This window comes from Pantherophis guttatus, chromosome 2 (assembly GCF_059756535.1).
Source record: "Pantherophis guttatus breed Tessera chromosome 2, ASM5975653v1, whole genome shotgun sequence".
In the NCBI taxonomy this organism is placed as follows: domain Eukaryota; kingdom Metazoa; phylum Chordata; class Lepidosauria; order Squamata; family Colubridae; genus Pantherophis; species Pantherophis guttatus.
The window spans coordinates 166516290-166530088 of NC_142064.1; the positions used below are offsets into that span (position 1 = coordinate 166516290).

Sequence of the window (13799 nt, forward strand, 5' to 3'; positions counted from 1 at the left end):
CTTTTACTGTGCATTATTTTTTCATCATTATTTTAAGTTTAAAATGTCTGTCTTTTGATTATAGTTCACTATAGAGTGCGAGAACAGTGTGGGGTTTAGAATTTGGATTTGCACTGGACAGACCCAGGTTCAAGGTTGCACACAAAGATAATTTACTGTTTGACTTGGGAAACAATTCAGTCTCTCTTAGTCAACCTATCTCAAAGAATTGTTGTGAAGACAAAATGTGCAGATATCCCCATATAAACTGCCTTGACAGCTTACAGAAAAAGCAGAATTCTATAATTATTGTACTTAATATTATATAGAATAGAATAGAATAGAATAGAATAGAATAGAATAGAATAGAATGGAGTAACAGAGTTGGAAGGGACCTTGGAGGTCTTCTAGTCCACCCTACACCACTTCAGACAAATGGTTATCCAACATGTTCTTAAAAATTTCCAGTGTTGGAGCATTCACAACTTCTGCAGGCAAGTTGTTCCACTTATTAATTGTTCTAACCTCAGGAAATTTCTCCCTAGTTCTAAATTGCTTCTCTCCTTGATTAGTTTCCACCCATTGCTTCTTGTTCTACCCTCAGGTGCTTTGAAGAATAGTTTGACTAGATTTGAGCTAGATTTTTATCTAGCTCTTCCCCCATGGCCTTTCCTATTTATATCCTCACAAGGACTTGCAAAGATTAAGTTGCCCACATGTAAGTAATTCAAGAGTATCCAAAAAAAGGTCTGTGGCTGGGTGAGGGAATAAAGTTAAGAGTATTTCTGGCCTAAATCCAATGCTCTGCTAATACAGTACGGTTACTAGCCAGAGGTAATTAAGCCAATTCATTAGGAAAGAGGAACACCATGATCCAGAAGAAACATAAAGGTTACATAATACTGGCCAAGTAACAACACAAGCATCAAAAGGAAGCTGAACTTAACGAACTGTTCCATAAAGAATTATTTATTTATTCAGCTACCCATGTCATGAATATGATTCATAAGTATTTATCTGCACTGCTGAAATATTATAATTTCCCCTACTTTTCCTGCAGCATAGATATTCTCAACATGGGAACTCATACACGTAATCCTTGACTTACAACAGTTCATTTAGTGACCAAAGTTACAACGGCACTGAAAAAAGTGACTTAGGACCATTTTTCACGCTTAAATTGTTGCAGGATCCCCGTGGTCACATGATCAAAATTCAGACCTTGGCAACTGACACATATTTATGATGGTTGCAATGTCCCGGGATCATGTGATTCCCTTTTGCGACCTTCTGACAAGCCAATGGGGAGGCCAGATTCATTTAACAAATTGATTTATTCGTTGAATTTATATTGTCGCCTATTCGCCCATGACGACTCAAGGCGGCTTACAGAATATAAAAATATAAACAGTATTACTAACTTAACAATTGCACCAATTCACTTAACAAGAAAGGTTGTAAAATGGGAGGAGGGGGAGGAACTTGCTTAATGCCTTGCACAAATTTTGGGTTCAATTGCGGTTGCAAATTGTGTAAGGTCGTGTTGTAAAATCCAGCTATCAATACCTCCCTTAAACAAAGGGGGAAGGAAGAAACCATCTTTCTTACAAGCAGATTCCAACCTGCCACCTTAGTGCAAGGATCCAAGTCGGTCCAATTAGAAATTATTAAGAGCTGCCTTGTGATTATATTCTAGATTCATGATGCCGGTAGAAGCCCTGAGCCTCGCCACACAACCCTCTGGGATATATGTGACTTTACTGCAGCCTCCAATCCGGCCCCCAAGGACTTCTAAATACAGCCAGCTCTGTCCCTGGGTGCATATATTCTGGAAAGGCTGGAGAGAGAGAGAGCCAGGCTGGGCAAAAGCCCTGCAGGAGGAGTGAAAGAAGCCAGGCGGGATGGGGAAGATGAAGTTGCAAAGAGCTCCCTTCTTCTCACATGCGCAATACCGAGCCGTAATGGGCAGCTATTAGCAACCCGACGTCGCTGCTGCAACCTTCGTACCTGCTGCAGTGACGACGCTCTTCCGCTCGAACCGCCGCACCTGCACCGCCACTCTCCGGAGCCCTTCCGGCCGGCCGCCGCTGTGGAGCCATTGTTTCAATGAAAGCGGCTCTACCTGGATTTTAGGATGCTACCTACGAGGATGGAGGGGGCGGGGGCGGAGGGAGGCATCGGCCAATAGGCTTTCACAGCACCCGACCCGGAAGCTCAGGGAGGCGCCATTGATCTCGGAGAACGCGAGCGGTCAGGCATGCTCAATCCAGCCTAGAGCAGCCGAACACAAGCCAGAGGAGGTGGAAAGGTGAGCAGTTGCTGGAGAGGTGCGTTCGCTGCGATAAGGTTACTCGGAAGCAGGTGCAGAGCTTAAAAAAAAAGAGAGAGAAAGAGCGATCGCAGGGTAGGGGATGGGGCTTGAGCCATTAACAATATATTTAAGAGGTTGCATTTACTCTGGTTATTTTTTTTGTGCCTTCTGCTGTTTTGTCTGTAAGGAGATGGGACCCTGCGAAGGGACTGAATTCAGGACGCTAGTTTGCACTTGGAGAAGGGCGTGGGAGGTTTGGCTAGTCCGAGTTGTCTCAGCTGTCTCAGAATTGAAAGTCAACAGCTGCAATTCTGTAAAATATACCCATTTCACGCTGTTACCTTAACATCGGGTAACGTGTGATGTCCTCGAGGACAAATTGATTGTCGTATTTATTATTCCCATTTGTGACCTGCTCTTAATATTTAACAACTTCTAAAGATCCTTAAGTCCTTGTAGAAAGTCTTCAGAATGTGGTTATTCTCCTAGGCCTTGTGGGTAGTGTTTGATGTGCAGATGGTCTGGATGTTTAGGCTTTTTCTTTAATTGTTTTTCTATTTTAAAGGTAAGTTGCCCAGAGTCATTCTGGCATTGGATGGCTTGTAAATCTAATAAATAAATGAATGTAAATATGTTCTAAAGCATGCAGAAATGGATTTATTAAATAGGATTTCCCCCCAATATGTCCCAATAACTTGGCATGCATTGCATATTATATAACTGCAGGGTATATGATACACTTTGTATGCAGAAGATCTCAGGTTGCAGCCCTGGCATCTCTAGATAGGGCTGAGAGAACAGCAAGCTGGTTCAGTTAACGTGGTACCTTCCAGATATGTTGAGCCTTTTGTTCATGGCCAGGTTCTTGACTGGTTCTCAAAACATTAAGTGCTTGAATGGGAGACCATAAAGAAACATTAGGCTTGGGAATTTGAAAACATCCTAGAAAAAGTTCATAGCAAACTAGGTCAATAATGCTACAAAAAATTATATGAATGTGTCTGTGAAGTCACCAGGATTTTAACTCAGAAGAGACTTTGAGTTGACATGCTGAGCTATCAATATTCTGAATTTGCCATAAAGCAGTTTACTATGTCAAATATCCTCCTTTATTGACAGCTGTATATTGTAAAATGTCGTGAAGCTTTTAGATTTAGCAATATTCAGATTTTAAAATACCAGTGCAACTATTACCCTAATATCTATTTTCTGCTAAATTATTATAAAGTGGCTCAGTAACATTTAAACTTTCTCGGAATGCTGATAAATAAAATTAAGCTATAAGGTAGCAATCTTTACTTGGAGAGAAGACTCTCTGAACGTGATGTGGCTTTTTTCAAAGAAACATGCACAGACATTTCAGTCGTAATGGAAAATTTATATCATCCTATACTGACCTAAGTGACAAATTTCCTCTTTGAGATGAATGAGGCTTATGGATTGAAGATGAGAAGGAAATAGGAATACAGATAGTTCTTGACTTATGACTACAATTAGGCCTAAAAATTCTGTTATTAAGTGAGACATCTGTCAAGTGAGTTTTCCCCTTTTTATGACTTTTCTTGACACAGTTATTAAGTTAATCAAGCTAAGTTAATCACTGCAGGTGATAAGTTAGTAATACAGTTGTTAAGTGACTCTGGTTTAACATTGACTTTGCTTATCAGAAGTTTGCAAAAGGGGATCAAATGATCCCGGGACACTGCAACCGTCTTAAAAATGAGTCAGTTGCCAAGCGTCTGAATGTTGATTATGTGACCATGGGAATGCTGCCATAGTCATAAGTGTGAAAAATGGCCATAACTATTTTTTTTTCAGTGCCATTGGAGCATTGAAGTCACTAAATGAACTGTTGTAAGTTGAGGACTACCTGTATGTGGGAAAGGTTAGGCATATAACAGGAGGTTGAACTATTTCTTTCAGAAAGGACAGCTTCAAAACATCAGTCTCTTATAGGAACAAACATCATCCTTGGAGTGAAGAGCTTTATGTAACTAAATGGCCCTGTAATTATGAGGCAGGATAATCAGTGTGATAACACTCTCAGGCTACTAGCATCAGGCTTCTCCCAAACCATTACTGAAAAAAGAATGCAGGTAGAGATTCAGAGGCATAAAATATTATAAGGTTTTTAAAAGAAAACAAAAAGCTAGCGATTGTCAACAATAAGACTCAGACCATATATACTGAAGATCCAAGGTTTAATTTAACTTTTTTTTTCTGACCCATGTTGTAAGGGTTAAGTAATTGAAAATTTGCTTCCACTTATATAATAGGATGGTCATCTATGGTATTTGCTTTGTAAAAGCCATGAAGAAAATATGAGTGTTGCTTATTTTAACATTGTGCCCTCCTGTAAGAATAAAGACTCAAAAAATGTTGTTTTGTAGCAATTTTCTATTATCCTATTTAATGATGGGGCAAATGAGGCAAGTGGTAATGCTACTGCTCTTTTCCAGTATATCATTTGGTGTACCGCTGACAACAAAGACAGAACAAAATATAACGATGGTTTCATCTCCATTTGAATTGCACCTGGTGCATCTGGATCTCAAGGGGGCTCCACCCAGAGTCTCATACCTGGCAGAGGTAACACAGTCTTTATGTGTATAATCGGGGAACTGATTTCTAGCTCCACCCAGCTCAAAAAAGTAGTCTTCAATCTATAAATTCTATAATTGCTGAGGAGAGTTCAATAGGAGTCTGGTGGCAGATAAATGTAATCAATCAGTCAATCAATTACAGTAACATTCCTATATCTATTTTGTATAGAGTAGCTGCAGTGCTACTACAATTCAGTTAACTCTGCAATTAAGAAGAACAACGGCCTGGAAAATAATACTTTAGAAATAATGGCTTCTAAATCAGCTATAACTGGCTTTGAAATGTGACATTAGGAAGAACTCAAGGGTTGTGCTGAATTAGGCTAGCCATATTTCTAGTACCACACTAAATAAGTAAATGTCTCTGATAGCATAGGAACATTTCCCACCTGTTTTCCCCAGCGATTTATTGTCTCGAATGCTGGTAGTACAATAATCCTTGAGTTATGATCGTAATGGGGCCTGCCCATCATGTTGTAATTCACAACGGTTGTAACGTGAGTCAACCATGTGACTAACCAGATTTTTCAGCTGTGATCACTAAGTGAATGCTGCAATCATTAAGCAAATCAATACCGTGTTTCCCTGAAAATAAGACCCTGTCTTATAATTTTTTGAACCCTGAAAAAAGTGCTTGGCCTTATTGCCATGTGCTCAAAAGCCCGATTGGGCTTATTATCAGGGGATGTCTTATTTTGGGGGAAACAGGGTAGTTTGCTGTGGACGTGGTTTTGCCAAAAACCTGAAATAAATGCCAGTTTTTGGCAAAATATGTTATAGAACATGGTCAAATGTTTTATAACATTTTCAAATGTTATGAGATTGCAAATGGCCATAAATGCATTCCAGTTGCTGAGCTCTTGAAGTCCAGTGAAGTAATACGGTGGGATCAGTGATGGGTTTCAAAAAATTTTACTACTGGTTCTGTGGGCGTGGCTTGGTGGGCGTGGTGTGGCTTGGTGGGCGTGACAGGGGAAAGATACTATAAAATCTCAATTCCCATCCCATTCCAGGGAAAGGTTACTGCAAAATCCCCATTTCCTCCCGATCAGCTGGGACTCAGGAAGCGGGGGTGGGGCCAGACAGAGATGGTATTTACCGGTTCTCCGAACTACTCAAAATTTCCGCTACCGGTTCTCCAGAACTGGTCAGAACCTGCTGAAACCCACCTCTGGGCGGGATGACCGTCAGAACTGGGTATCTGTTTTATAAGTAATCCCCAGAGAGATCTGTCATAACTTTGAACAGTCACTGAGCAAATGGTCATAAATCAAGGACCGCCTGTATTATGTAACCATAATGACTATTAGCCATTATCTTCTGTGAATTTATCTAATCCCTCCTACCTTGGGATCATATTTTCCAGCCATCATCTTTCCATTGCATCCATTAAATATGTGCTTTGTGTTGTTCCTATTAGTTGTTCTGAATCTCCCACATTCACTTGAAATATATGAACCTGGGTTCTAGCATTTTGAGAGAAGAAAGCTGATTCTTCCCCAATTTTGTACTGTATGCATACGGTTTATAGTTTCTCTATAAGAAAGGAGAATACTGAAGTAGATTCCGCTCTATGCTTGTCTATTTTTTAAGCAGGGAAAAAAAGTTTAAAATGCTATCTCACAAGATCGAATGCTAGGTATCAATATATCCGGGAGGCATTTTCTAAGGCCATTGTTTTCTTATAAAATTAAATGTAGCAATTCACCATTGACTAGAGATTTGAGATGTTTTATGCAACCAACAGATCTTCCCATTGCTCAATGTCCTGGGTGCAAATGGTATTCTCCTTGAATATGAGGATATGTACCCTTATGATGGAGAACTGAAGCCACTCCGAGCAAATGATGCATACAGGTATGTTAGCCAGCTGGTCATCTCAGAAGAGCCAAGATTGAGACATAGTCTCTGGTTCTCTTGTCTCCCTGAAACCTCAGATTTTATAGAGCTGTACCGAGTAATTGGAACTGATATAAATTTACTACTGAGGGGCAAACAATTTTTTTAAATATCCCACAAAACCAATTCCATTTAGTGCTAATGTCTTCTCTTTGCTCTGTACTGGGTAGTGGTTTAGAATCTAGAGCAGGGGTGTCAAACCGACATCACGGCGGCATCACATGACGTATTGGGACTTTTTTGCCCTCCGCTAAACCGGGCATGGGCGTAGGCAGCGCATGACGCATCTGGTCCGCGGGCAGGGAGTTTGACAGCCCTGAACTAGATTATCTAATATTTAGTTTAAATTTGCTGCAGGTATGGACATATAAAGTAGATGTAATCTGTCCACTATGCAAAGGAAACACATCCATGTAAGATGGAATTCTAAACAAAAAAAACTGGCATTAAATGTATAATTTATTAATAAATGTCTCTCCTTCTAGTCCCGCTGAGATTAAAGAGATTTTAAAGCTGGCAAAGTCGCATGATTTAGAAGTTATCCCCTTAATACAGACGTTTGGACATATGGAGGTAAGTGCCAGCTCCTAGTTAGGAACGATTCACCACTGTTTGTTTTATTTTTTGCAATTCTGAGTTGTTTTATTGATAGGTTTACTTAAACAGACTTGCATTTGTAGGTATGCAATTTTCTGGATTTGCTTTGGTTTATGGATTATTGCCTCTGGTTCTTGCTTCCCCTGCAGTTTGTTTTGAAGCACAAAGAATTCTGCCACCTCCGGGAAGTGGCAATGTTCCCCAACACAGTGAACCCCCATAAAGAGGATTCCTTGAAATTGGTTATTGCAATGATAGAGCAAGTAATGGCATTACATGACGATCTCCGATGGTTTCACATTGGCTGTGATGAGGTAATGCTTGGAAACATGAGCTGAATTTGATCAGGGAAGACGGGGCCATTTAGCAGCGGTCATAGCCGTTGGGCACATTAATATGTTTCCTTGTAGGATTTTTTTTTGTTAAATTATTTATTTGTTAAATTTATTTGTTGCTTATCTTGCCCTGGGTCTACTTGAGGCTATTTTAATGTTTCCCTTCATGCCAACTTCCTTGGGATCATTCTGATCAGCTTTTGTTATGCATCAAAACTTACACTTTTGTATCTTTTATTTTAGCCACTTGCATTAACTTTTCTGTTACTTTGATTGTACCCTGTTGTAAGGAAGTTGAGGAAACCTCCTTGCAAGACAAGGTTGAAAACACAAAAAACATATATTTCAGTTAGCTGCTTTCCTGAAACAAATTATCTGTGATTCAGTTGTTGTGGTCTACACAAAACACAAAAGCTGCTTTGTTCCAGATACTGACTAAAACGTGTTTTTCTGAGCACAAGTGGGGGTGGGGTGAGTGGAAAAGTGCAGTAGCAACAGCTCAAGGAAAGCGTAGGCTGGTGGAATAGGCCAAATTGGGACATTGGCAGTAGAGGTAGCTGAAAGGAAAAAAGAAAGGGGAGACAGTACAAAGATGGACAAGCAGGTCATCACAAAGTCCATGCAGAGAGATGAGACGACACACACTAACATTGTTCTAGTCACCCTGTAAAACAACATAATTCCATTGGGTTTTGTTTCAGTCAACACCCAGAGTAATTTCATGGTTTATTTCATATTTGCAAGAAAATGTATTTTCCATTGTGTTCACACCTATACTTAGATTAATAATAACAATTTTGCCTTGCTACTACCTGCAATCTGATATCATGAGGTATTTTCTTATAAACAACACAGTATAGTTTAACTTTACTACTTCATAAACATTGGGATACAATTAATAATGCCTGCAGGATTTTGTCAGGTTTCTCAGTGAGGGAAATCACAGATCTCTAAACACTTAAAAGTTGAGCCTGACTCCTCACTGTGACATGGCTAAAGATTCCCAGATGCGGCTTTGCTAAATTAGAATCTTTATTTCTGACAAGAATGAACCCACACAGAGTGGTTGATTGCCTGCTGTTAGTGCAAAATAGTACAATAATTTTATACTTGAGGTGTGTGTTAAAACCAGATTTCTTTTGATTTCTGCCTTGTCCACATCAATTTTTTAGATGTAGAATTTTGGGTTTTGCTGGTTTTCACATTCATTAGTCCATTTTAACATGACCTGACAGAAGGAATAGCAGTAATAAATGAAATTTTCCCTTCTTTCTTTTCATGGTAAAGATAATCATTCTGAATGCGAAAAGCAGCTCTTTGATCATTTGGGAAAGCCTGTTTCCAAATGACATAGCAATATAGAAGGTACCCTAAAGAAAAAATATCACTGAACAAAATTTTGATTTAATATCTTCAGGTGTATTACCTTGGTGAAGGAGAAGAATCCAAGGAATGGCTGCAGCAAGAAGAAAATACTATTGAAAAGTTGTGTCTAGCCCATATGAAAGCAGTGGCCAGTCATGTAGTCTCAACCCATCCCACAGTGAAACCAATTGTGTGGGATGACATGCTGAGGAGAACGAGCAAAGACACTCTGAGAGGTAGGTAGTCAGTTCAGGAGAATTCCAGCTGCAGTTTTGGAATATTGGAGCAAACTCAATGATTTCTGAGAGGTCACTTTTCATTAGTCACATTTCCACTAAATAATAAGCCATTAGGCTTGCTTAATGTGAAAGTCCCTGCTGACCAGAATAGCCTGACTACCAGATCTCCTACCTGTATTTGTTTGGGGTCTCTCACACACACTATCTCCTTTTGAAATTATCTGTATGAAATAGTCATAAATAAATTATGGCTAGTATCTATAGCTAAATTGAGCAGGAAGGAACATGCATTTGGGTAAGATTAGCTGTTTAAAAACCATACTGTATGGACATTTGGTAATTGTGTTGCTTGAAAACGAGCCAGTGGGCACACAAATATCAACCAAACTTTCTTTTGTGCACCATATTGGGAATATAAACATTATAATCCCATAATCTCTCAAGGATTTTGAGGTACTTTTGCAGAAGAAAGACCAATTATAATAACTATAAAGGAAAATTTCCTTTCTTTCTTTTCATAGTGGAGATAGTTATTCTAAATGCATAATGAAACTGTTTGACCATTTGGAAAAGCCTTTTGCATTTTTCATAAAAAGGTATGTTTGTTTAGTAACTATTTCTACCAACTATTTTGGAGTCTGAACATCATAAAAAAAAGTAAACACTTGAACCTGGTAATTTTTTAAAAAGATGGATAAAGTCAGATTGATAAACTGTTTGAAGTGAAGTTCTTTTGGGAACACTAAAGACATACACACAAAAAATACACAATTAAGGCATTTAAACCTATAATTATTATAATTAGCACTGACAAGAATGTCTATTGTGAACAGGGAAACAGTTTAAAAATAAAAATCCCAATATAAATGCTCCTGCTTCAAATAATAGGAAATGATTTCAAAATGTAGAAATACCTTAAGGAAATGAATTGGAATAATACTAAAGATACTGTTGAATTAGCGGTAAATAAAGTCCTGATTTGATACAGAACTGAGAAATTGCAGGAGGATTGTATCTTCTTCAGTCTTGCCCTCACAAACCATTTTTGGGGTTGGGACCAAGAATTTGACGTATACCTCCACATTCTCCATAATTATCCAGAACTGGTTTAAAATTAAAATAATTTGAAACAGTAAGAAAGGAAAAACATTGTTAAATCACCATATCTTCCACTATTTCACGACTGCATGCTAAAATCCCTTGTTTTGCTAAAATCACTTCATTCCTGGCTTCATTAATCCATTCTAAGAGAGGCAGCAACTTTCTTTTCAGAATCTGTTCTCTAAATTACAGAAAGAAGAATTGTTCATACAAAACAGAGAGCAAACATCACAAAAGTTTGATCTTCACAATCATTTACATTTCTGCTTCTTTCCAGATTCTGGGTTAGCACAACTGATAGAGCTGATGATTTGGGATTATTCTCCTGATCTTGAGGTGGAGACTAAAGGTTTGTACTTGGATGTTTTCACTTGAAAAAATGTAACTAAAATACACAGGCCTGATGATCAGAGTAAATACAGCTTCCCAAAGCCCTGCATTCAGCAGATAGTATGTTACGCTAAAATTGGGATTAAATCTCCATTTAGGCAGGAAGGTCATTGGATGTTGCCAGAATATGCTTGTTTAGCAACAGTCCCCTTTTGCTCACACAGAAACATACACATCGTCTAGAATTAAACCAAGGTGGAAGCAGCAGAAATATTGCTACAGAAACAACCCATTTGCTGGTGTTTCTGCCCTTTTTGCTCTTTTCCCAAAAGATTAATGGCTTCTAATTATAAGCTAGCCATTTATTTGGTTGGGATAAGATATGGATCGAGTCATGATTACAGATTTTGATTAAGATCTGACAGTCTGAATTTGCATAGTGTGCTAAACCAATGGACTGTATGGCTTAGCATGTATGAATCACATCCATTCTATCATCTTAACAAAACTTACAATTATTCTTGTGGACAAGATATATAAGCAAGAAATGAAAGCTTATTTCGTTTGTTGACATACAGTCAGGTCCAGAAATATTGGGACATCGACACAATTCTAACATCTTTGGCTCTATACACCACCACAATGGAGTTGGAATGAAACAAACAAACATAATGTGCGTTAACTGCAGACTGTCAGCTTTAATTTGAGGGTATGTACATCCAACTCAGGTGAACAGTGTAGGACTTACAACAGTTTGTATATGTGCCTCCCACTTGTTAAGGGACCAAAAGTAATGGGACAATTGGCTTCTCAGTTGTTCCATGGCCAGGTGTGTGATATTCCCTCAATACCCCAATTACAATGTGCAGATAAAAGGCCCAGAGTTCATTTCAAGTGTGCTATTTGCATTTGGAATCTGTTGCTGTCAACTCTCAAGATGAGATCCAAAGAACTGTCACTATCAGTGAAGCAAGCCATCATTAGGCTGAAGAAACAAAACAAACCCATCAGAGAGATAGCAAGAACATTAGGCGTGGCCAAAACAACTGTTTGAAACATTCTCAAAAAGAAGGAATGCACCGGTGAGCTCACCAACACCAAAAGACCCGGGAGACCACGGAAAACAAGTGTGGTGGATGACCGAAGAATTCTTTCCCTGGTGAAGAAAACACCCTTCACAACAGTTGGCCAGATCAAGAACACTCTCCAGGAGGTAGGTGTATGTGTGTCGAAGTCAACAATCAAGAGAAGACTTCACCAGAGTGAATACAGAGGGTTCACCACAAGATGTAAACCATTGGTGAGCCTCAAAAACAGGAAGGCCAGATTTGAGTGTGCCAAACAACATCTAACAAAGCCTTCACAGTTCTGGAACAAGATCCTATAGACAGATTAGACCAAGATCAACTTGTACCAGAGTGATGGGAAGAGAAGAGTATGGAGAAGGAAAGGAATTGCTCATGATCCTAAGCATACCACCTCATCAGTGAAGCATGGTGGTGGTAGTGTCATGGCGTGGGCATGTATGGCTGCCAATGGAACTGGTTCTCTTGTATTTATTGATGATGTGACTACTGACAAAAGCAGCAGGATGAATTCTGAAGTGTTTTGGGCAATATTATCTGCTCACATTCAGCCAAATGCTGCAGAACTCCTTGTATGGCGCTTCACAGTGAAGATGGACAATGACCCAAAGCATACTGCAAAAGCAACCAAAGAGTTTTTGAAGGGACAGAAGTGGAATGTTATGCAATGGCCAAGTCAATCACCTGACCTGAATCCCATTGAGCATGCATTTCACTTGCTGAAGACAAAACTGAAGGGAAAATGCCCCAAGAACAAGCAGGAACTGAAGACAGTTGCAGTAGAGGCCTGGCAGAGCATCACCAGGGATGAAACCCAGCGTCTGGTGATGTCTATGTGTTCCAGACTTCAGGCTGTGATGGACTGCAAAGGATTTGCAACCAAGTATTAAGAAGGGAAAGTTTGATTTATGATTATTATTCTGTCCCATTACTTTTGGTCCCTTAACAAGTGGAAGGCACATATGCAAACTGCTGTAAGTCCTACACCGTACACCTGAGTTGGATGTACATACCCTCAAATTAAAGCTGACAGTCTGCAGTTAACGCACATTGTGTTTGTTTCATTCCAACTCCATTGTGGTGGTGTATAGAGCCAAAGATGTTAGAATTGTGTTGATGTCCCAATATTTCTGGACCTGACTGTATGTTAAAGTAAAGAAATAATTAGCTCTTTGCTTCTAAGTCTTTTTTACAGTTTCATTTCAACAGGTACAATTTGTACAATTATTCTTAAAAAGATCTTGGAAAGAGAAAGTAGGCATGTTTTAATAATAAACCTATCAGTGCAAAGAAAAGAATCTCTGTGGGAAAGTCCCACTCATTTCAAAAGTTTTAAAATGATTACCTAGGTGAAATAATAATCATAATCATAAGTAGTAGTGCTTAGAGGTATGTTTTTGAAAAAAGAAGTTAATATTAGGCAAATTCAGATCCTACATTTTAACTGAGTTTATCAGCTCTGTAGACAGAGCCATAGAATCACTATCTTTTAATGCTTTATTACTAATCTGAATTTAGGTTTGTACTTATTGCAAATCAGCTGTAAGAACAGGGCCTTAACACCCCAAATTTTTCATAAATTTTGACCATAAATTTTCCCTTGCCTTTTAATAGTTCATGCAACCCATGTCATTGCTGTCTCTTTTTTATGCAGCCAATCTCATTGAAAAGTACCAGAAGTGTAACTTCTCAAAATTCTGGTTTGCTAGTGCCTTTAAAGGAGCCACTGGAGTAAACCAGTGCTTGACACTCATTGGACATCATCTTAAAAACCACGAGCAATGGCTGAAAGTGGCTAAGAGCTGTCCTGCTGGTATCATAAGAGGAATCACTCTGACTGGCTGGCAAAGGTAACTACATGGTATACAGATCAGTAGACATTATAGCATTATTAGTATATTGAAAATTGGAAGAACATTCTTAAAATTAGTTTGGGCCAATTTTTCATACTAAAT

General features: G+C 38.9%; 2 protein-coding genes across 13 annotated transcripts in view; one reads left to right on the forward strand and one right to left on the reverse strand.

The window, feature by feature from the left end:
* The window catches only part of OGFOD3 (2-oxoglutarate and iron dependent oxygenase domain containing 3), a 41795-nt gene extending 39668 nt beyond the window's left edge, over positions 1-2127 (reverse strand). For all 3 annotated transcript variants that reach the window (XM_034408519.3, XM_034408520.3, XM_087887246.1), the window contains exon 1: positions 1987-2127. In XM_034408519.3, coding sequence (XP_034264410.1) covers positions 1987-2078 — 92 coding nt within the window. In that variant the 5' untranslated portion in view covers positions 2079-2127. The remainder of the gene's footprint in view (positions 1-1986) is intronic.
* HEXD (hexosaminidase D) overlaps positions 1826-13799 on the forward strand; it is a 28634-nt gene continuing 16660 nt past the window's right edge. For 2 of the 10 annotated variants that reach the window (XR_015732492.1, XR_015732494.1), the window contains exons 1-8: positions 2139-2287; positions 4750-4879; positions 6641-6750; positions 7278-7365; positions 7539-7703; positions 9142-9325; positions 10707-10778; positions 13499-13694. Coding sequence is in view for 7 of the 10 variants with exons in the window: in XM_087887238.1 (XP_087743364.1) it covers positions 4799-4879; positions 6641-6750; positions 7278-7365; positions 7539-7703; positions 9142-9325; positions 10707-10778; positions 13499-13694 (896 nt within the window). In the remaining 3 variants the exon portion in view is untranslated. Of the gene's footprint in view, positions 2384-4749; positions 4880-6640; positions 6751-7277; positions 7366-7538; positions 7704-9141; positions 9326-10706; positions 10779-13498; positions 13695-13799 lie in introns of all 10 variants that reach the window. The other 8 variants (XM_087887238.1, XR_015732493.1, XM_087887242.1 and 5 more) reach the window with 8 other exon arrangements.